At 40.9% G+C, this 24,404-nt stretch overlaps 1 protein-coding gene across 10 annotated transcripts in view; it reads left to right on the top strand.

The window, feature by feature from the left end:
* The window catches only part of JAKMIP2 (janus kinase and microtubule interacting protein 2), a 217,098-nt gene that overhangs the window by 178,992 nt on the left and 13,702 nt on the right, over positions 1-24,404 (top strand). For 8 of the 10 annotated variants that reach the window (XM_045060664.1, XM_045060675.1, XM_045060662.1 and 5 more), the window contains 8 exons: positions 546-644; positions 2,108-2,206; positions 3,991-4,044; positions 4,909-4,974; positions 10,132-10,200; positions 13,457-13,534; positions 15,502-15,705; positions 21,654-21,719. In XM_045060664.1, coding sequence (XP_044916599.1) covers positions 546-644; positions 2,108-2,206; positions 3,991-4,044; positions 4,909-4,974; positions 10,132-10,200; positions 13,457-13,534; positions 15,502-15,705; positions 21,654-21,719 — 735 coding nt within the window. Of the gene's footprint in view, positions 1-545; positions 645-2,107; positions 2,207-3,990; positions 4,045-4,908; positions 4,975-10,131; positions 10,201-13,456; positions 13,535-15,501; positions 15,706-16,123; positions 16,248-21,653; positions 21,720-24,404 lie in introns of all 10 variants that reach the window. The other 2 variants (XR_006600072.1, XR_006600071.1) reach the window with 1 other exon arrangement.

Here is a 24,404-nt window from a genome sequence, read left to right as displayed (position 1 = left end):
TGTGAGTGTGTGTGTGTGTGTGTGTGTGTGTGTGTCTAGAGATGACAGAATATTTAAGCCTGGAAAGCTAGGTGTTTGAATTCCATATTGACAAGTTTGGCTTTATTTTATGGTAACTGGAACCCCTCAAAGTTTTGTATATGATCAGAGCTATTTAGGTAAAATTTCCCCAACCATTTGTAACTCCAGAAACAAGAGATGTCAGTGTCCATGATTTACCCCATTAAATTTAGTCTCAGGACACTGTCCCTGACCCACAGCAAGAGCCTAATGAGTACTCGCAGATTCACTACTCACAGGGTCCCCAGACGTTGTCAGTGAATGTATGTCATCTTGTCTCATTTTCCTCCATGACACAAAAAACTCAACCAAAGGATAACTAGGAGGAAAGCCTAAAACTTCTTTTGCTCACATCTCATTGGGATTTTTTTTTTCATGGTCTAGATGATTTATTCACCACGTAAACGAGTGCTCTCCATGCTTGCTTTGCTAAGCGGTAGACGGTGTTTGCAATGTTCACCTAACTTGAGGATTTACTTTATTAGATAGAAAAACAGGAGGCAGAAAATCACCGGTTGCAACAAGAACTACAGGATGCCCGAGACCAGAATGAGCTGCTGGAGTTTCGAAACCTAGAGCTAGAAGTAAGGCAATGATGATAATAATGATAATAGAAATACTCATAACAGTTAACATGCACTGAACACATTCTGTGTGGGAGGTGCTGAATTAAGTATTTCTGATGCGTACTCTCCTTGGACCTCAACGACCATAATCAGGATTTTATAGATGAGGCAACCGAGGTTAAACAACTTGCCCAAGACCTGTGACTATAAGTGGTGAAACACTGACGCAAGTCAGAATTGTCTGCTCAGAGACTGTACTTTTCAACACTATTGCCTTTAAGAACAAGACTAATGAATAATTTTTAAATAATTTAAATAATAGATATCAAACTTCATCAATATTTCATTGCTTCTCAATAATCATTTCCATCCTTCATTGAATTCTGACTCATAAAAATGTTACCTCAAGAACAGTATTTCAGACTGGTATATACAAAAATATTTTGTTTTAGACACTTGAATTTGTGAGTAAACTTTTAAATCTATAACGTACTTATGAAAAAGGCCAAAAAGCGAGGTAACTTGTTTAAGGAAATACCTTGGCTAACCTGGCCAAATTTCTGTCTTTTTAATTTTTTTTTAAGTAAAACATAATAAAATCAGATTTTTATCACACAGAATCTGGCCTCGTGGGGTGCCTGTCTGGTTCAGTCAGTAGACCACGTGACTCTTGATGTCAGGGCATGAGTTCAAGCCCCATGTTGGGTATAGACATTACTTATAAAAGTAATCTGAAACACACACACACACACACACACACACACACACACACACACACACAAAACCTGACTTCTTTTGGGTGTCTGGGTGGCTCCATCAGAAGAACGTGTGACTCTTGATCTCGAGGTCATGAGCTCTAGCCCCACATTGGGGATAGAGATTACTTAAATATATATTTTTTTAAAAAAAGAATCTGGCATAGGGTCTGGTTGAATGTATGTTGATATGTAAAAGGTAAGAAATTTCCCATTTGATAGCTCTGTTATTTTGCCAGCAGCTTCTTTTTGAGATTTTTTCAAATTAGATTTGGATAGAGGTAGTGGTTGGTGCTCCTCCATGAAGAAGTGTTAAGTCATCTTTGGTAGCCCACATATCTTAATCATAAAGCTTGAGTAGATTGAATATGCAAAAGGCTGTTAGCTGCCATAAAACTTCATGGTCAAAAGACCATTCTCTGTGACACCTGAAAGCTCTAAATATTCATGTAGTTTAAATTGGAACTTCACTTCCTACATTTCTCTGATCAAAAAACTTGCAAGACTGAATGACACTATAAATTCTTCTCCCATACTTCTTAGTTGATTTATCTCTTCTTTTCCATTAAATTTAAGCATGAACATCTTGAGTTCAATTTTTTTTTTGCACAATGACATTGATAAACTGAAACAGTATAAAGAGAGAACACAGACAACTGGTTTAGCATTTGATCAGTTGTTGCTTTTTGTTTTTTAATTCCCATATACTTTTCACTGTATTTCAAGGAAAGAGAGAGACGATCCCCTCCATTTAATCTACAAATTCACCCATTCTCAGATGGTGTGAGTGCTCTACAGATCTACTGTATGAAAGAAGGTGTCAAGGTAGGCAGACACTCAATTTTTTATGTTTGTAGAAAGTGGAAAAACTGGGAACTGGAAAAGGGGAGGTTGTTCATGACTTGTTTTTTCAGTCACTGGATGTCATTTTGATACAAACTATGTAGATATTGAAAATAGCTGCACCTAGGGGTGCCTGGCTGACTCAGTCAGTAGAGTGTGCTACCCTTGATATTCGGGGTCATGAGTCTGAGCCCCACATTGCATGTGCAGCTTACTTAAAATAATTTTTTTTATTTATTAAAAAGATGTGTGACAGATGTATGAATGGTTAATAGAGAACACAATAAACCATGATTATTTAGAACACAATAGCATAAGGAATGATGCAAATTCAGATATTAAGATAATTAACCTTCATTATATAGGGGAGATACTAAATAAATCCCATACTTCAAGAAACACATTTCAAGGATACCAGATAAAAAAGTGTTTGTCGAGTCCCTTTGTTGTGCTGTTCTAAGCGCTGTGGGATTCATAATCTTGGAATTTGGTGCTGGAAGGGACCTTGAAATCATCTGGTCCACCCTCTCTTTTGATATGTTTCATCTAGGGAAGATTTGTCTTTTGGAAGGATTTATGATTTGTAACATATTGTTCATTTAGATAAAATGTAATTTTATCTTTAGGGATATCGGAATACATTTTAAACATTAAGGTTGAATGGAGGTGGCTCCATCTCCTGGAAAATATATTATCCCTTCAATGTAATGAAATCACATGGTGAATATCTATCCCAGAGGGAAAGCTGGGATGCCTCCTGCTATTCCTGGTCTCTCCTTGACCTTGTGCATGGCCCTTCCTGCTCCCACCCCAAGCTGCCAGATAATACCTGCTTTCATTGCTTTCTCTCTATCTATGAGATTGAGCTAGACCTCCCCCTTCCTGGTGGAAGGAAAGGATATACCGCTATCTGAATGTGAGTAAGAGGAGAAAGTGGTACTAACGCAGTAAAAAGTGGGAGGAAAATTAGGCAATAAAATTGTGTTTCCTTGTTTTTCATCCTGAACCTCTTTCATGGTGTTTAAATTTCTGGCCTTCCTGGGCTGCACAAAAATTTGTAAACCGGAGCCATGTTTTTGTTTTGTTTTGTTTTTTATTCAGCTCTAATTAAATGAAAAGTACTTTACTTTGTCTTTTCCTTAGATGCTTTTTCTTAGATAAATCACAAACAAGCTAATCCAGTGGATGTAATTTATATTCAGGGAAATTTTTTCAAATGGAGTTCGGCTACTTCAAACTGTCTCAAGAAATATAGTCAAAATGAGCTGTTTTTCACAGCATGAAATTAATGCTAAAAGATGGAATGTGCTGTATTTTTTTCTATGTGGCAGTCAAAATCTCAACCAGGTTAGAATTCCATTAATTAAAATGAAATTGGTTGATTATATTTATTACCTGTTAGTTTTCTTTATACCTAAAATTTATTGCAATTGAAAAGAAAGTGGCAATTATCAGGAAAAAAAATTAATGAAAGAATTCCAAGTCCTTATTATAAACTAGACTCTTTGATATAGAATCTCTTATCCTCAAAATCAGGAGATATTTTGCAGCTGGTGAATTTGAGAATGAGCCATTAAGTAAGTTTTCCCAGGTTCACGCAACTTGCAAGAAGCAGAGTGGAAACATAAAGCCACATGTACCTGATTGAAAACAACCCAAGGAAGTACAGGGCTTAAAATGTCTTCTCAGACTTAAGGGTCGGATACTGATAGAATGCTAAACCGCATTTGTGTCTTTAACTTGAATGTATCTCCTTGATATTGCAGGATGTGAACATCCCTGATCTCATAAAGCAGCTTGATATCTTGGGTGATAATGGGGTAAGTAATGAATTGATTAAGGGCAGTAAAGATACGAATTTGCCCAATGAGAAGCAAGAAATATTTGCCAGTCATGTAAAATAATAGCAAGTGAGATACCATGTTCTCTTAAGGATGTGGCCCATGGAAGAGAACCAGTCATGGTTTATCAAACAAGTTAGTTGAGGGGTTCTAAGGATCTCTGCAAGGTAGTGGCAGAAATGGAAACTGGTAAAGTCCTTTTCTTCGCTGGCTGGTTTCAGGTTTGAATGCCGACCACATCTGCAGTGATTAAAGCTAATTACCTTCTCACTGTTGCTTAGAGCCATCCGGCGTGAAATTAATCAGTCATGCAGTTGCAAATGTTGCTAAATACTAGGGTTGGTGGCAGCCCCATAAAAATGGACCAGGAAACTATAATCTCTTTTCTTTCTAAAAACACCTTCCAGGCAGGGTCAAGGCATATTAATTCAGTGGGAGGACCATTCATTGAGATACTAGATGAATGATGCATATGCAGGTTGAAAGAGTCACACCATTTTTTTTTTTTGCCTTGAAAAATTATCAAAGAGGAGAACAGAATCAATTAAATCACATCAAACAACTGTGAAACAAAATCTAGTCCGTTTTAGAGATATAAAAATCACATTTAATGTACTTTTTACACGTTTTGAATGAACATTTTGTTAAGAATTGTTACCAAGTGAAATAGAACAGTTGTTAACCTTCATGCATGCATAGGCAAGAGTATAACAGGCAGTTAGGCAGTATTTTCTGATAGTGTAAATATTGTGTCTTCAGCTTATTTTCTCTTTTCTCTCTCTCTCTCTCTCTCTCTCTCTCTCTCTCTCTCTCTCTCTCTCTCTCTCTTTTTCTTTTTGACAGAACTTAAGAAATGAAGAACAAGTGGCCATAATTCAGGCCAGCACTGTGCTGTCCCTGGCAGAAAAGGTAATACATCATACTAACATTCAGATCATCTCAGTGTCTGGCTTAACCCCTAAAGACTAGGGTAGGGTTGAAGGACATTTTCTTTGCACATGACTTTGTGTTATTGAGTACCTAATAAATGTCTTTTTTTCAGGGTGATGCAACCCCAATAGAATGGGAACACACTAGAGAAAAGTGTGATTTGGGGTGGGTGGATAATTCTTGCTTTGTAGTCTCTTAAAAAAATGTATTTCTTACAAAATGGAAAACTTTCTGGATTATATTATCCACAGAGTCCCTCCCAAGCTGGGAAACCAATAGAGGTTTTTGTTGAGAGATGGTAAACTAGAGAGCCTGGCTCTTTTTATGGGCTTTTCCCTGGGTGTGCGTATAGCAGTTGTTCCCAGATGATTCTGTAACCTGGCGGTGGTTCATGGCTATACAATTCAGAAAGTCCAACCTGGGGACTGTCAGCTGAGCAACACTGAGTGTGTGCTCTGGCCCCCTTGTGTCTTAACCTGGTAAATGGCAGGAAGAGAGGAGGAAAGAGCCAATCGGAGAAGCCTGAGAAGTGGCTGTGTTCAGGGTGCCTTGAGAATCAGCACCTACTTGAAGAGGGAAGGGCTGCTATAAAATAAAAGATTACTTAAAAATTATTAAAATAATCCCATTTTTGGATTCTGATTCAGGGAAACCAAGGGGGGGGGGCATTTTGTTGACACCTGGGGAGATTTTAGTATGGACCAGGTATCAGATAACAAAAGGAATCATATACATGTGAAATAGTACCTGGTATTTGCTTTTTAAAAAACTGAGTTCCCTTGCAATGTAATTACAGACCCATCACTTTCCCTCTCCACAACACATTAATAACCTTGCATTGTCCCTAACATACGGTCCAGAATCTAGAACTTGCCAAGAGGGTCTCTAGGTCTAGCTCTTGCCTGCTTCTCCAGGATCCCACTTGTTTCTTTGATCCCTAGCTGAGGGCCAGCCGTATACAAATCCTTTTGGTGTCCCAGTCTTCTGTGTCTCTCTTTCTCTCTCTCTTTCTCCATCTCTATCAGTATTTCCATCCCTTGGTCCTTAGGCTCTTCTCTTTGCCTAGAAGTTACTTTCTTCTTCCTTTTCTCCCTTTGTGTGGCTCAATCTTAACCATTAGACATCCCCATACATAGGTAGCCTTCTTCTTCACCCAAGCCCTGTTAGGTATTTTTTTCTCTGTATTTCCACAGTGACCTGTGCATCTGCTACTATGGCTTTTAACAACTGTAATGTGGCTGCTTGTTTTTTGTTGTTGTTATATGCCCCACAACTACCTACCACTAGACGTTAAACTCCATGAGGGCAACTATGGTATCTGTTTATTCCACTTTGTTTCCCTAGTTCTTCACAACAGTCCAGCACATCTAACAGGTGATCAGCATGTATTTACTGAGGGAGTGAATAAGTGACTTTGTGAATGTCCACAGGACAGTGTCCCAATGCCACGCTGATGAAGAAAATACAGTTTGTACTCCCATATCTGCTACATTTATTTGGCAGCAATAGCCAGTGTCGCATTCTATTGGACTCATGAGGGCTACAATTCTTTATTGAAAGAAAAGGCACCTTAATTTAGGGATATCAAGAAAACTTGGGCCAATTTCTGTAAAAGGCAAGGACTAGGATGTGAAGGAAAGATTAGGGAAATGGAAAAGAAAATAGGAATAGGCTGGGGCGCCTGGGTGGCTCAGTTGGTTAAGCATCCAACTTTGGCTCAGGTCAGGATTCCGAGGTCCATAAGTTTGAGCTCCACGTCGGGCTCTGTGCTGACAGCTCAGACCCTGGAGCCTGCTTCAGATTCTGTGTCTCCCTCTCTCTGCCCCTCCCCCACTCATGTGCGCGCGTGCGCGCGCGTGCTCTTTCTCTCTCAAAAATAAATAAACATTGGGGCGCCTGGGTGGCGCAGTCGGTTAAGCGTCCGACTTCAGCCAGGTCACGATCTCGCGGTCCGTGAGTTCGAGCCCCGCGTCGGGCTCTGGGCTGATGGCTCGGAGCCTGGAGCCTGTTTCCGATTCTGTGTCTCCCTCTCTCTCTGCCCCTCCCCCGTTCATGCTCTGTCTCTCTCTGTCCCAAAAATAAATAAACGTTGAAAAAAAAAAAATTAAAAAAAATAAAATAAAATAAAAAAAATAATAAATAAATAAACATTAAAAAAAGAAAGTAGGAATAGGAAAAAGTAAAGGAAAAGTGGGACTGTGTGCCTCACATTTACTTAGATTGATGGAAATTTTCTTCCATTCCCTGCCCTGTGTGCATGCGATACAACTCGAACTTAACCATAATTAACACTTGCATAGTGCTTTGTGTGTACCTGGCACTTCTCTTGATACTACTGTTATAGATGAGGAATCTGAAGCACAGAGAAGGCAGGTAACGGCCCTAGTCACACACCTAGAAAATGATGGGGACAGGATTCACACTCAAGCAGTCTGTTCCCGGAGTCCATGATCTTCTTCTCCACTGCACCACAATTCCCCTCAAGCATTCTACTGAAAGCAGGAAGTGCCCTTTACAGAGCCTGTAGGAGCTGATCTATTAGCCCTTCAGCGAATTAGTTCACGCCTCCACTTACCTCCTTTGCAAGACCGGTATGAGGGGTTCAGTTGAACATTTAGAGTGATGACAGTGTGCTTAGCACTGAAGGGATAAGTGAAGAACCAAATACACAAGATGCAAACCTGTCCTTAGAGTGCTCATAGTCTGTGCAGTTCACAAGTTAGTGTTGCCTCCTACCTTTGGGATTTACAGATGAACATGTCTATCTCCAAGTAATTCTAAATGTCAGCCTTGAACTTTTGAATACCACAACCTTGGATAACATTCTGCTGTCTAGGAGTATAACTGATAACCAGAGATTGAACATAGACAAATTTCCAACAAGGAAATCCTATTGTGACTTTGTGTTAATAAGAGTAAGAGCAGTAATCTTAAGGGAGAACATGTTATGGGCCAGGTACTGCACAAATGTCATTGTTCTCCCAATCATCCTAAATTTATCCACTGTTTTCATTCTACACATGAGGAAACTGAGGTGTGGGCTATTCAGTAACTTGTGTCAAGCTTCCCAAGTCAGAAGGGCTACAAGTCAACACACAAGTCTGTATCTGAAGCCCATGACTGAACTGCTTTAATTTACTATACTTAAAAATACAGTTTCTCAATGATAAATGGGCAGTGAGTAAAAGGCAGCATTTTAATAAAGCTTGATGGTCTGCACTTGCAGAGACTACCCATGATTTCGGATGGAAATCTGTTTCAAGGGGAGGCCACGTGTATGTACAAGAACTGAGAGAGTAGGTCCTCAGTCTCCCTGTGCATTTATTCTTTCCCCACATTTCTTATAGCTAAGAGGCTGTTGGACATGGTATTGCCTTGTGAATGTCAGGCTTTAGTACGTAGAAAAAATGCACGGGGCACCTGGTTGGCTCAGTCGGTTAAGCATCCGACTTTGGCTCAGGTCATGATCTCGTGGTTTGTGAGTTCAAGCCATGCATCAGGCTCTTTCCTGGAGCCTGCCTTGGATTCTGTGTCTCCCTCTCTCTCTGTCCCTCCCCTGCTTGTGCTGTTTCTCTTTCTCAAAAATAAATATTTTAAAAAAATGCTCAGTGCACCACATAATTTATCACAGATAAACTGAAATGAAATCACTAGTACGGAGGCAAATTCCTAACAGTGTAGATGTATAAAAATAAATGTTGGGGTGCCTGGGTGGCTCAGTCATTTGAGCATATGACTCGATATCAGCTCAGGTCATGATCCCAAGGTGGTGGGATCAAGCCACGAATCGGGCTCTGCACTGAGGATACAGACTGCTTAAGCTTCTCTTTCTCCTTGGGGCATCTGGGTGGCTCAGTCGGTTGAGCGTCCGACTTCGGCTCAGGTCACGATCTCACCGTTCACAAGTTCAAGCCCCATGTCAGGCTCTGTGCTGAAAGCTCGGAGCCTGGAGCCTGCTGTGGATTCTGTGTCTCCCTCTCTGTCTCTGCCCATCCCCTGCTCAATGTTTGGTCTCTATCTCTCAAAAATGAATAAATGTTTAAAAAAATTTATATTAAAAAAAAGATTCTCTTTCTCCTTCTGCCCTTCTCCCCTGCTCACATGCTTTCATCTCTCTCTCTAAAATGAATGGATGAATGTTAACCAAGAACTAGAATTATTGTGTACCCAGTACATGCAGTACATTGTGCATAGTGTCTTCCATTAATTACATCCTGTAATTCTTCAAATTATTAACCCTATTTCACAGAAAAGAAAGTTAAAGCTTAGAGAAATCAGATAACCTTTCAAGGCCACACAGCCATGAAAATCCTGGATTGGGATTAGACCCAGGGTAGTCTGCCTGTAGAACCCCCACAATCATTACGCCCAGTTGCCTCCCTACAGGATAAGCTGATGTTTAACTTGGGAGAGACATGTTATAATATGTTCTATTAAGCAATATATGTGGTAAGCTTATTACTCAAAATCTTATTCAATCTTATTATTCAAAATCTTATTCAAAGTCTGATTTTACTCAGGGTGTTGATCAATGTTAACGTCAGTGCCATATAACAGGATGATATATTCTAAGTGTTAGGAAAGGTAAGTTTTTTAATGTGATTTAAAATGCCTCCACTTAACAAAAATGATTCTTCAACACTTAGCTGTAGTCCGTTTCATACACTGAAAAATGGCCATTTCTCCAGTCTCACCTGGCCTTCTTACTTTCATTATGTTTCCCCCAACCACGAAGAATTGGATATCTCTTCTGCTTGGAACTTGCGTGTCATTTTTGCCTAATCATCTTTGACTCAAAATCGTCAGACTCTAGCACAGTTGTCTTTTCCAGGAAAGCCTCCTATGGTGTTTTCTAATGAGCGCAAAAAACATGTTGGTCTTACTCACCATAGAAGCCCTTGTACCTAGTGCAGTGCCTGACACATGGTCGACATCAGTGAATGCGTTTGTTGAGTGAGTGAATGAATGAATGAGTGAATAACTCTATTTCCTGAACTTAGAGATAAAACGCACCGAGTTTCCACTTCAGTTCTCTGAGAAAAAAGAAGAGACAAAGCAACTTAGTAGACTGCACCATATACACCATGTCAAGCAGTGATGTCAGACATTTTTGTTTACTCCTTGTTTACTCCTTAGTGGATCCAGCAAATCGAAGGAGCGGAGGCTGCCCTGCACCAGAAAATGATGGAATTGGAAAGTGACATGGTGAGTCCAAAGATGAGGCATCATAAAAATGACAAATAGGGCACCTGGGTGGCTCAGTGCTTAAGCACCGGACTTTAGTTCAGGTCATGATCTCACGCTTTGTAAGTTGGAACCCCGAATCAGGTGAGCACATGCCCCATTTAGGGTGAGCTCGTGTCCTGCTTCACGTGAGCTTGAGCCCCAGTTCTTTCTCTCTCGGCCCCTCATGGGATTCTCTCTCTCTCTGCCCCTCAATCACTTGCACCCTCTCTCTCAAAAAAAAAATTTTTTTTAAATGAAGAAAAATAGTCAAGGCAAATGGAAAACAACTGTTTTCTACCAGTTTCACTGGCACCAATGAAAGTTTGCAGCTTCGCATTATTTGGTGTACAGACTGGGGAATGAAATTCCTGAAAGTATCCCACAATTTCAAGTTATATTCTTCAAAGATATGTTGTATTTTTACAATATTTCTAAAACTAATGCTGAATAAAATTCAACGAGGTGATTTCTTTCTTAGGCTAAATAATTTTTCCACCATGTATAGTCAGAGTAAAAATTACAGAAATGATGAGTATAACTATGATTTTAAAAATCTCCAAGCCACTTTGTGCCCATTAAGATGACCACTATCAAAAACAAAACAAAACAAAACAGAAAATAACAAGTGTTGGTGGGAACATGGAGAAATTGGAACCTTTGCGTTGTTGTTAGGAACATAAAATGATGTGTAGCTGCTAATGAAAATAGTATGGTGTGGTTGCTCAAAATATTCAAAATAGAATTATCGTATAATCCAGCAATACCACTTTTTGGGAATATGCCCAAGATAATTGAAGGTAGGTTTTCAAAGAAATGTTTGTACACCCATGCTCACAGCATCATTATTCACCGTAGCTTAAATGTGGAAGCAACCCAAGAGTCTATCACTGGATGAATGGATAGCAAAATGTGGTCTGTACATACAATGAATATTATTAAAGCTTTAGAAAGGAAGGAAATTTGGGGCGCCTGGGTGGTTCAGTCGTTTGAGCATCCGACTTCGGCTCAGGTCATGATCTCGCGGTCTGAGGGTTTGAGCCCCGTGTCAGAGTCTGTGCTGACAGTTCAGAGCCTGGAGCTGCTTCAGATTCTGTGTCTCCCTCTCTCTCTGCCCCTTCCCTGCTTGCGCTGTCTCTCACTCACTCACTCTCTCTCTCTCTCTCCTCTCTCTCTCTCTCAAAAATAAACATTAACAAAAACTTTTAGAAAGGAAGGAAATTCTAATATATGATATAACGTGGATGAACCTTGAGGATATTATGCAAAGTGAAATAAGCCAATTGCAAAAAGACAAATAATGTATGATTCCACTTACGTAAGTATCTAGAGTAGTCAGACTAATAGAAAGTAGGAACAATGGCCGTTAGGAGTGAAGACAAAGAGAAAATGAGTTGTCATTTAATGGATACGGTTTCAGTTTTGCAAAATGAAAAGCATTCTGGAGATTGGCTGCTTAACTGTGTAAATATACTTAACCCTACTGAATTGTACACTTAAAAATGGTTAAGAGTAATTTTGTGTGTTTTACTGTAATTAAATATTTCTTTAAATCCCTAAGCACAGGAATTGTTCATTATAACTTACAGGAATACATAGGATTTTATAACTGTACTGTCATTATTATTATTACTACTGAAAAGCAGGTAGTGATTCCTATCAGGTTAGGGAATCCTATAACAAGAATAACTTGCAGGGTGCCTGGGTGGCTTGGTTGGTTAAGCGTCTGACTCTTGATTTTGGCTTGGGTCATGATCTCACGATTCTGTGAATTTGAGCCCCGCATTGGGCTCTGTGCTGACCACACGGTCAGCTGAAGCTACTTGGGATTCTCCCCCTTTCTCCGTCCTTCCCCCCACTCATACTGTCTCTGTCTCTCTCAAAATAAATAAACTTAAAAGCCTCACTGTCACTACTTGTAAAGTGGGTGTAAAATATCAGCCTGGAGTATTGTATGGAGCTGCTATGACATTCAAAGGAGGTAAAAAGTGTGCAGAGCTTTCAGAGTGATGAAGTTTGCTCTGTCAGATGATTTTATGATTTCATTGAAATATGGAGCAAAATGAATTCTGTGACAAAACACCAGTATTAAATGTTTTTCTTATTTTTCATTAATGTTGTACTACAGTATTGGTAGCCTTGAGAGATATAAAATGGACAGTACAGTTAAAAGTTTTAGCTATGAAACCAACGGAGGAGTCAAATACAGAAAAAATAGACAGCATCAGTGGGAAGGGGGCAGAGAGAGGAGACAGAGGATCCAAAACGGGCTCCATGCTGACAGGCTGACAGCAGTGAGCCTGATGCGGGGGTCGAACTCACAAATAAGGTCTTGACCTGAGCGGAAGTTGGATGCTCAACCGACTGAGCCACCCAGGTGCCCCATGAGATATATATATACTTTTAATGTTTATTTATTTTTGAGAGAGTATAGAGCACAGGTAGGGGAGGGGCAGAGAGAGAAAGGGAGACACAGAAGCCAAAACAGGCTCCAGGCTATCAGCACAGAGCCTGATGCAGGGCTTGAGCTCATGAACCTTGATCCCGAAGTTGGACCCTGAACCGACTGAGCCACCCAAGTGCCCCACAAAGTTATATTTTTAAATGCTGTTGGAAAGATGCTTGCGATGTGAGACCAGGCATGCAGACACTGGGGACAAGCAAAGGAACTTCAGATTTCGGTCCCAGCTCGTACTGGTTTTGTGGCAGAAGCAGAAGCCCATTCATGAAGTGACATTGTGGGTGGAATAGCTGCCATCCCCCCACATCATTATCCATCTTTGTGTTTGCTAATTGTGCGAGATAATTTTGAATCATTTTTTATTATGCAACTGTGCATATTACATTTCAAAACATTCTTACAAAAATAGACTCTCACAATATATTTGCACAGATATAGTTATTAGTAACCCTGTCCTTAACCACGCGCTCTTGGACTGGCATAAAAATCCTTGAAAGCATTCCATGTGGTGGATTGTTCATGATATCTTATATACTTCTTTCCATTGATTTTCACATTCTCTGTGTGAGACTTTGAAAGTTGAACTATTTTCCTAACAGAATCTATGACCCTATAAATGCTAGTGACTGGTCTTGTTGGGGAGTTAGAGGAAACATTCATCAATACCATTTATATACTGCTTTCTAGTAAACTAAGTTCTTTTCTCTTTATCATTCTCTTCATCTTTTATCATGTAAGCTCATATCGCTTTGTCTTTTCTCTTTATCCTTTTTATAGGAACAATTCTGCAAAATAAAAGGCTATTTGGAGGAAGAACTAGATTACAGAAAACAAGCTCTCGACCAAGCATATATGGTAGGTACAGCAAGCACTCAGGACACCCAGAGTTCACAGTCCTGTGCTGTGGAGTGAAGCATCATGGTTCACTTGTCCCGCCATGTACTTGGATAGACCACAACATGCAAGCTCATTTATTCAGTGGTTTCCAGTTCTGGTTGTAGAATAAATACATCCCTACCTATTTCCCGTTATATTACTCTTATAATATGTAATGCATACTTAATTATGCTTCATATAAAAAAATTAAGTGTCTGTTACAGAATACTTTAATGAGAGACAGGTTGGATGGTACTGTAGATGAAAGAGAAATTTTATTAAATCTAACTGTTTGGGAGCCTCACGTAGTGAGAAAAGAGTAGAGCATTTAATGTCTGCTGTGTATATTTTTCCTTCACATATTTCTCACAACAACCCTCTGGGGTGCAGGTAATATGATCATTCCTGTATTACATATGAGGAAATGAAGGCTTGGAGAGTGAAAGAACTCTGCCCAAGAGAGCAAGCACGTAGTGCTCAGTTCTGACTCCAGACCCTGTGGCCTTCTCTACCGTAATCCAGCCACAGTAAGTGAGGCTGTTCGGGAGATGGGTTGTGCCTTTTCTCCCCCACAGAAGGCTGTGTGGACTGAGGACCCCATTTGATTCATTCCCCATGACAGATTCATAACACATAATTCCTAATACGGGACAACAGCTTGCATTTCTTCTCTCCATATACTGCCCCCCACCCCAACCATTAATTCACAGTAATGACTCAAGAGAAAAAGACCAAACTTAAAAGGGGAACACTTCAAGGAGTTGCTGGTAGAGGTTTTTATAATGCTTTCCTGGAAGCAGCCTGAGTCACTTTGGGGATAAGAATGAAGCACTTAGCCCCTGCTTGTAACAGAGATGAATTAGTATTCTTCTCCAAAATGAGTAAGAGATTCTGAGCACTGCTCGATGGGGAAAGGAGAAAAATGAGAGTTGGTCACCAGAGAATAAAGAAGGAAGCACTTTCTCCCCTCCCTTCCTACCCTTTTATCCTTGCCTTCTTTACCTACACATGGTCAGGTTCAGGTGCTTATGTGTCCCATGAGCAAGTACTCATTCAGACACATGTCATGTTAAAAAGATGAGATCTGTTCAGTCGAGTACAAGAGCTAGGAACTTGGAAACGAGCTAGGAAAATACTCTGTACCAAGGCATGACCATTCACCTCTGTCAAAGTCACAGGAGGTAAGATTGTAGATTTTGGTGACTATAACTGAAGCATGTTTAAAAAACAAAACAAAACAAAACTGGAATATAAGGATATAAGGATTCTTCATCCAAAACAGAGAAGACTCAAGGAGGCATTTTATAGCTAAAGCAGCTTTAAATGTCAGAATATTAAAAAACAAACCAATTCCAAAGACTCCAGGCCATTTTCAGATCATGTCTCCTAATTTGTATTTTAAGATAGGGAGACTGTAAAGCCATCTTCAAGTTCGTATGTGTGTCATGTGGAAGAGAGGTGGCATTTTGTGTGTGAAATAGATCCCCAACTTAGTATTCCAACTTAGACCACTTTTCAGTGCTTATTTCTAAACGTACAGCCACCATGATAGATGTCTACATATCTGAAGGGCTGTCAGATGGAAGAGAGCACAAATCTGTTCTCAGCTACATTTGAGAATAGAAGAATATACAATTTTTATAACAAAGTAAGGACTTACTAAAAATGAAAGGTGTGTGAAATCGACAGGATCCCAAGAAAAAGAACAGATGCCCCATCATCAGAGAAGTTCAGGTATTGTTAGCTCGATGACTCACGGAGTCTTACAAAGGGGATTATCAAAACGGTAGTGTGGCTGGATAAGCTTTGAGATTGATTTTAGTGCTATGATCCGTAAGATTCCAGTAATACATAACTCCCCTCTCCCCCACACGCAAGTGTCTCCATTCACATACCACCAGAAATGCTAAGTTTCAAAGTTAGACTTTTCTAATTCTGTTTGCCAGAGAATCCAGGAACTAGAAGCTACTTTGTACAATGCTCTGCAGCAAGAAACCGTTATCAAGTTTGGTGAATTATTAAGTGAAAAACAGCAAGAAGAGCTGAGAACAGCGGTAGAAAAGTTACGGCGGCAGATGCTGAGGAAGAGCAGAGAGTATGACTGTCAGATTCTTCAGGAGCGAATGGAGCTCTTACAGCAAGCCCATCAGGTGAGGACGGAGCCACTGCATCTCTGTAGGGTTGGTACTAAGCAAATGGGACTTAGTACTAAGTGCGTGGTATGGAGTGTGGGTGAGAGAAGCCCAGGAGCTGTACGCCATCTTCGGAGAGTAAGATACAGAACTCTTGTTGGCCGCCTAGACTCAGAGACAGGATGACAGTTTGGTAATGATTCAGTCTTGAGAAAATTGGCATTCCAGAAGCATTGCCTACTGCTACTATTCGGGATGTCATGAAATACCCTTTGGGTCTCCTGGAGCCTGATTAGCTCCCTTATGCAGGGAAGCAAGACTCTCCCCAGGACAGAAATACTGCTTCCTCCTGTTACTCATCCCAGTCCATAATCTAGCCTGATCAGATCATCTGAATAGGGTAAAAGAGAACAAGGGCCTTTTTCTTTATTCCCAGAACAAACAGCAACAACAACAAAGCCTGGAAGCTGCCGCTTACTTACTGGCATTTGCTATGTCAGGAACTAAACTAAGGGCTCTGCTTACATCATTGCATTTAATCTTCACAGTAGCCCACTAAGGTAAGTATTCTTATTATCCCATTGAGGAGATAATGATACTGAAGACATGAGTGCTTAAGTCATTTGCCCAAGGTGACACAGATAGCGAGCACCAGAGCCAGTATCTACTCAGGTGTGCATAACTCAAGGCCAGTGCGTATAACCATTGTGCTACCCTCTCCTACGCAACTTGAGTCCTCTCTGATTGATGTGACCCATCTAGACCAGGAAGGCTCTGGAGACACTCAATTTTCATTTATAGCCAAAATTCTTAATTCCATCTCTTAGTTCATGTCTTAGCTTGACAGGTGAGGACTAAGGCCCTGGTCAAAAAGCAGATTCCAAAAGAATTACAAAGTTGATAGTGCCAGTAGGATTTGGTACTTAGAAGCTGGGATAAGCAGCTGATACACAATCCAGATGGACAATACAAGAAGTAAGAGTTGTGTGGTCTTTAGAGATCAAGGTGGGTGGAAAAGGAACAGGTTATTTTATGACACCCATAAGAACGGTTTATGGGGAACATGACACTTAGCACACTTCCTGCGTAGCCAGGAGTTGTGTGAATCTTTATAATCGAGCAGATTATCTGAGTTAACAGGGAGCTAAGAGCGGTGAAGCCTTTTGTCCCGGAGATGGTGAACACATGCATGTTTGTTTCAGTGCGCTTTCAGATTCCATCATAAAGTTCTGGGTTTTGATCCTGGAATGTTTTTCAGCCCTTTAATGATAGACCCCATGGCCTCATTAGTTGCAGGAATAAAAGTGCCCTCTGCGTAATTTTTTTATACTGCAATGGCATTTAGTTAATTTCAACAAATCAGCAGTTGTGCTATGGAACCACAGAAGTGTTTATTTTTTTTTTAATTTTTTATTGTTTATTTATTTTTGAGAGAGAGAGAGAGGCAGAGAGAGAGGGAGACACAAAATCTGAAGCAGCCTCCAGGCTCTGTCTGAGCTGTCAGCACAGAGCCTGATGCGGGGCTCCTACTCGTGAATTGTGAGATCATGACCTGAGCCAAAGTCGGACGTTTAACTGATTGAGCCACCCAGGTGCCCCAAAAGTATTTATTTTTAAGATGGGCAAAGAGTTATCTAAATTTATTTATGATTAAAACCTTGTCATTTTTTTGAGTCTCTAACCAAGCCAAACCTGAAAGACATGTTTTGTTTGCTTTGTTTTAAGCTATCCAGTGAGAGGTACATTACATTTCTAAGCCTCAGAGATTTCCATTGAAATTTTCTATCTCCCAAACAAATGTTCATTAGAAAATGCCTTTTCTAATTATTTCTTACTCTTTGTCTCCCTTTATAATCAGTAGATTTAAGAGAATTATTTCAGAAGGTATTGCCCAGGTTTTGTCATGTATAAGCTATGTGATCCAGTTAAGTCCTAGAGCCTATCAGTAACTATTTATTGGACATTTCTGTTTGAATGTTTCACAGTGAACTCATATGAAACATATCTAAGTGTGCATTTTTATTCTTTCCCCTTCTCTCCCCATCTGCCTGTTTTCGTCAGTAGAATTACCATATCCCAAAGCACTCAGGCTGGAAACCCTGGAGTCTTCTTTGTCCTTTATCTCCAATCATTAATATAGCATTACATCCAATTAGTATTTCTCCTGAAATGTTTCTGAAGCTGGTCTATTTTGTTCACACTTGTAACTTGAGGCAGAGGCAGGACCTTTCAACCCTGCAACAGCTCCCAGATGCTGCCAGATGTCCTCTGATGTAACCTGACTCCGTCATCTAGGCATTTATTCAGTCACATATTTAAATGCACTTCCTAGTCTTTGGATACCATTTCAGACATAGAGAACTCACATGGACTCTGCTTTTACAAAGCATAGGACTTATTGATGGAGACAAAGGAGGTTAACACAAAGAAAAAAAATTACGTTTGGTATCTCTTGACAAGTGGCATAAAAAAGTTATATGCAGGATGCCATGGGGATTGAGTGGTGGAGATGACTTCCTGCCCTCCCTGTAGTTCATCATGCATATCACTACACATTCTTTCACCTTTCCTCATGGTACATTCTTCCTCAAAGCCTCTATGATCTCAATTTGCAGTTGGGTCTAGGCCTATGCAGCTCTCTCCAGGTCCTTCATTAGCTGGCTACCCCTTCTCTGAAAACCTGATCGGAGACAATCTCCAGAGTATACTGTCCTCTCTACTCATGCAGAACTCTTCCTGGTACCGCTTGGGTCATGACTCCCTACTCTAAGCCTTTGTTGCCATGACCACTCACCATAAAATGCCCCTCGTGTCTGCTGCATTTATCTAAATGTTCTCATTTTTCCAGTCCCAGCTTAAGATCCACCTCCTTTAGGATGCTCCCCTGATAATAATGGACTGCATACTACTGAAAAAAATCTGCACTTCATATCCTGTTACACATTGTTTCAAAACCATATTTGAAAGCCTGCTTGTACCAGGAATATTATGGTGGACAGAGACATAAAGGTCACTGCTCCCATCTGTCCTACCCATGAAAAGGGTCAAAGCAACAACACAAATTAGCAATGACCAAGGCAATTTCAGAGAGTGTCAATAAATGCTATGAAGAAAAGTATACAATGTGTGTGTGTGTTTGGGAATAGGATTCTCCACTTTAGACTGACTAGGCAGATCAGGCATCTTTGAAGATGTCTAAAACCCAAGGGACCAGCCACACAAAGATCTTGGCAAAATGCCCCAGGAGATAGGGACAACAGAGTCTAAGTCTCTATTGTGGGAACATTTGGAATAGTCAAGGAACAGAGAGAAGGCCATAAAAATAGAGCACATAGAGCCAAGGTGAAGTGGATGTGAAGTGAAGTTGGACCGGGAAGAAAAGGCTAAATCACACTGGGCCTTGAAGGAGTTGGGTTCTATTCTGAGTGCAGCCTGGCTGCCTCTCCCTTATTCTTACGCTTGTTCCTCTCCGCCTTAAACTCAGGGCCTGCCCTGATTATTCCACATGTCAGGAGTACACACAGCTGCTGTAGATGGATGTACTAAATTAGAAACAGAACTAGCAGTAAGCTCTCACCCCAGTCCTGATGCAGACAACAGTGACTTGTGTACTGATTAGCAGGACAGGTAAGATAAAAAGGGGTCTCTTTTGGACCTGAGAAGGTTCCCCCTTGGATGGGGTGGCAAGTGAATGGGAAAGGAAAGAAATAGAGCATGCAGCACATGACTGTAGCATAAATAACTCATGTAGTTAACAAGCATAGGCAACTTCCTTGTGCTGAACGCTGTCCTACTTACTAGAGATTGGTGATGAAGTTACAATGGCGTTGCCATCGTTTACCTTTTCTACTTAATTTGTTTCTCCCTGTGTTTTAAACTCCATCTCCCCATCTTATTCCAATGGTTCTTTGGGACCAAAAATGGACTGGTGTCTGTATTCTCCATTATATCCAGCATAGTCCTGACCTTTGTAAGAAGTTGCTCAACAAACATGCACTTGGTGGCCAAGTAGACACTGTAGTAATCTCTAGTAATCCCACATGTCCATAATTGTGTTGAGATAACACTTGGCCTCCACATTCAGTAGACATATAAAGGAATTACATGTACACTCAAGGTGGAAATGTCTAGCAAATTTATTCTTTTATTGTGTAGCTTTGGCGCCTGAGCAGCACTGTGGAAATATACACAAGCACACATGTCACTCCCGTGTACACACACCATTAGCTTCCAGGCCCGTTCTCTTACCCATCATTCATTGTCCTATAATTTCATGGTCAGCCTTGATGGTCTCTCTGACCCAAACACCTCATCCTCTCCTGCACAAACCTCAGTCCCTTCCCTTTAGAACACATTCTTCAGTCTTCTCATTCCCTACGTTTGGTCAGATGATTCTTTTTCTGTTTTTTATATATTTTGTTTTTTGTTTATATATTTTGTTTTTTATATATTTTGAGAAAGAGAGGGTGAGAGAGAGCATGCACATGTTTGTGTGAGCGGGAGAGGGGCAGAGAGAGAATCCCAAGCAGGCTCCACACTGTCAACATAGAGCCTGATGTGGGGCTCAAACTCCCAAACCATGACATCATGACCTAAGCCGAAATCAAGAGTGGGATGTTCAACCAACTGAACCACACAGGCACCCTGGTCAGATGATTCTCTATGGTAGGGGGCTGTCCTGTGTATCATCCTGGGCTCTGCCTATTAGATGCTAATTACAACCCCCACCCTAGGTGTGATTATTGACCACATGTGATTAAAAAATGTCCAGATAGTCAGATAGTGATGATGGTTGCATAACTTTGTGAATATTCTAAAACCACTGAATTATATACCTCACATTAAATTAAATAACTTTAAGAGATATCCAGACATTGCCAAAGCTTCCCTGGGGGGCAGAGTCATCCTCTGTTGAGAACCACTGTTTCAGAGTAGGGAGATATGATTTTCAAGTTCAAGTATTTGTTCTAGCTTCCTCTTCTTCACACGTTGCATTATAAAAACCTCTTTTTCTATATTATTACCACATTTAGCTTCCACTGTTTTCTTCTCAGACTCCTGTTCTCATTTTCTGATTATTCCCAAGAGAGGCATTAAATAACAAACTTACACTGTATAACCATGTGCCATGAACATAAAAGGCCTTTAGTTGCCTAGAAATTTGAAGATTATTTTTCACTTGCAAATAATTACGTAATGTTGATTTCAAATCTGCACTTTTTAAATGACTGGAATTTTGTTACACAGTTGACAGGTGAGTTCAAAGATAGTTCTGGAATTATTTTGTCCTTAGGATTCCTTATGCTTTTTGCTATGTTTAGTTTTCCCCTAACTTAATCAGTTGTCTCTTTGGAATTTTTGCCCAAGTCTTATCTCTACTTTGTTTTATGAGAATTGGCAAATCCTGTTTTATGAGGAAATTCTACCCTGAAGCAGAGATGAAACATGGTTGGAAAGGAAGGGTAGCAAAAAACAAGGGGACTGTTTGCATTTGTGTATGTATATCACCACTAGCCATTTTTTACAGTGGTAATCAACAACCAAAAATCCCAATCCCAATGGCTCCAACACAGTTTCTTGCTCGCTAGTTCCAGGACATAATGCTGTCTCGATGAGCAGGTGGTACTCCTGCGTCTCCTACTCACATTCCACTGGCCAAATAGGCCTCACAGCCAAGCCCGAGGACGCTGGGGTGAGAACATTACCTCCCTCTCAGAGATAGGTCTGTAGAGACAGGTGCATAGACAGGGGTAGCAAATTTAAAAACACATACGTAATCAATGCCATGCTTTTGAATGACAAGTATGGGTAATCCAACCGTCTTCTGGGTGTGGGAAAACGTATATGTGATGCTTCCAGCTGTGAGTACTAATGTTAATGTTTTCATAGCAAGTTTCGTGTTTTAGGTTGGTGAACAGTCTTCTTGTTAACACCCACTAACTCTTTCTCTTTTTTCCTTTGTTCAGAGAATTCGTGACTTAGAAGATAAAACAGACATCCAGAAAAGACAGATAAAGGACTTAGAAGAAAAGGTATGTGTTAAATTCAGTGTGAATTTCAGTCTTTAACTTTTAGACCAGAAAATAATAGGAGTTTCATTCACCGCATTGTGTTTCTTCTGTTACTGTGTATCTTGCTGAAGCAGGTGTTGTTACAGTCAATATAGACTTCACCTCCAGTCAGTCACCAGCATTCCAGAAAAGGTTCTGTCTTCAGCAACCTAACCTGGACATGTTTGCCTTTTGTGTTGATTCCTATTTTTTGCTATGGGTGTTTTCTTTCCTCACTTCCCCTTTCTTATCTTCATTTCCTTTCCAGAAATTTCTCATGAGTTTTGTGCCTCTACTTTGCTCTTTCTTTTCAAAATATTTTTCGTCCCTTTTTGAAAAAAAAAAAAAAATCATTCCTGTTACTATTGATAAAAAGCCCTTTCTTCCTTGTGCTGCAGTGTCCCCTCCACAGTAAGTCCAGAAACTTAGGTTGACACGTGATGATGAAGCCCTCATGTCACTTCCCCCAGTGGCCTGAAAGCCTCCTCAGAGTCAGCCAACACTTTCAGGGGAAAGCGTAATAGTCCTGAAAGACTGCATTTGGGAATGTACACGGTGGGGGGACGGGAGAGGGCTCACACAGGAGTGCTGAACAAGCTGCAGTGAGGCCAGCAATCTTAACACAACAACAGTGACCCTGCCGTGATGCCCGGGAGCATCGTGCTGAGGAACACAGCAAGGATCGCAAGAGGCTTTGCCTAGAGTTCCAATCTGAATTTCTGTGATGCCAAAGAATATGGCTATTTTGCAGCATCTTCCGTGGGCACCCAAGAAGAAAATAGCAAACCATCTGCTGCTTCTGAGACAACGGTCAGGATTTTCTTCCTCCCAAATTGCTTCTGTAGCTGCCCATACATGGGAGATCAGAGGGAGCTGGTCGGGGCCAGGAGCCAGACCATCAGCAGCCTGGATTCTTACATCGGCTGGGTCTTCACATACTTACTTGACCTTGGGTATGTGACCGAGACTTGTGTCTAAGCCTTATCGATAAAATGGGGATGATGGAGCTTGCCCTCATCTCCTCTCATGGATTCTGCAAGGAACAAACAGGGCCACTTATGTGAAAATTACGAAACACTGAGAGTGTTCGATTAAAAAGTATAATTTTTAAAATTTCCGGACATAAAGTACACATCCTCTGCAAAATTTTAAATTTGAATGGTCCTCATTTCAGAAGTGTGCTGCCTAGCTCTGTGGGACTGAATGAGGCAAAGGTGAAGTGCAGTAAGCCAAGGACTGAGTCTGACCTCCCAGTGTTTGGCACGAAGACCCACAGAAGGTGGGAACTGTTTCCAGCTTCTCCAGTTGTCAACGCACATGCCTGATGCCTTCCATTTTCCACAGCTTCAAATGGCTAGCTCTTGGTTCTAGTAATTTTCTGTGCGAAGTCTTAACCAGCTCTGTGGCTGACAAAGAGGAAGTCAGAATTAAAACCACAAACTTCAGTTTGATTCCATTCCCATTCATGTAAGGAAAACCAGACTAAAATGGGTGGGGGGGGGGGAGTGGATTTTTAAAATATCTATTAATGTCACTACCCTAGGCATTTTCTTTTTTAATGTTTATTTATGTTAGAAAGAAAGAGAGCGTGAGCAGGGGAGGGGCAGAGAAAGAGGGAGACACAGAATGCAAAGCAGGCTTCATCGGCTTCATTGACTCTCCTCCAGTTACTCTGTGAGACAGACACAGCGGATCTCAGGATCCCCTTTTTTGCTGGTAATAAAACAACAGGTCAGAGAGATTAAACAACGTTCCCAGGACCATATAACCAGTCCATATCAAGACGCCCAGAGGCTAGGGTGTCTGACTCAAGGTGCTACATTCGGCCCACCACACTGCCTGGACAAAGAATCTCATTGCCAGCGAGGTGATGGCCCTCTCCTCATGCCCCGAGAGGCGGCGCTGATATCTGACCTCAGAGGAGTAGAGGAAGCCTCCTTTCCCCTCCATCTTCTACTACGGGCATCATTTTACCACTCTCCATCTTCGAAGAATGGGAAAAAAAAAAAAAAAAAAAGAAAAAGGACAGAGTTTCTGCTTTCCAGACTCCTAGAATGGTCACCAACACATGGCTCTTAGCACCGTGTTTATAACTTGTCCCTACAATTTTGCTATGGTGAAGCCAGAGCCCTGTAAACCGTGGCCTTAAAAGACACATGAGGATAACATGCTCAACATTAGAATGCCATACACCACCCTTATTCAAGGAAGTCGTGTCTGACAAAATGGTCCTGAAGTGTGATAACAAGGTCAAAGTCTGACTCTTATGGAGTACCTCACCAAGGAAATTGGTATTTGAAAACCACTGATCTGACCTGTGACCTTCTACAATTAGTATGCAGTTGGTTATGCATCACTGCTATGCAAGCCTGTCTGTCCACCCAAGTATCTGCTTTTCTGGAGAAAGTTCTCAGCGAAGAGACACAATTCAGACTCCATTTAAGTTCTATGAGTCAAAGAAAGAGAATATCTGCGAAGCATGGAGGTTTGAACAGCAGCATGCATTCATTCATTATCTAAGGCGTCCTCTGATGTACAAGCACCTTTCATACCACACATCTTGGCTCATGCAGGGTAGACCCAGGATACACCTGCTGTCCTGATGTAATTACTGATAGCGTCTGCATTTCTACCTCAGGAGTAGCCCACTGCAGATAATTTATCATA

The sequence above is a fragment of the Felis catus genome, chromosome A1, assembly GCF_018350175.1.
Source record: "Felis catus isolate Fca126 chromosome A1, F.catus_Fca126_mat1.0, whole genome shotgun sequence".
Classification (NCBI taxonomy): domain Eukaryota; kingdom Metazoa; phylum Chordata; class Mammalia; order Carnivora; family Felidae; genus Felis; species Felis catus.
This window is presented reverse-complemented; position numbering and strand designations above follow the sequence as displayed.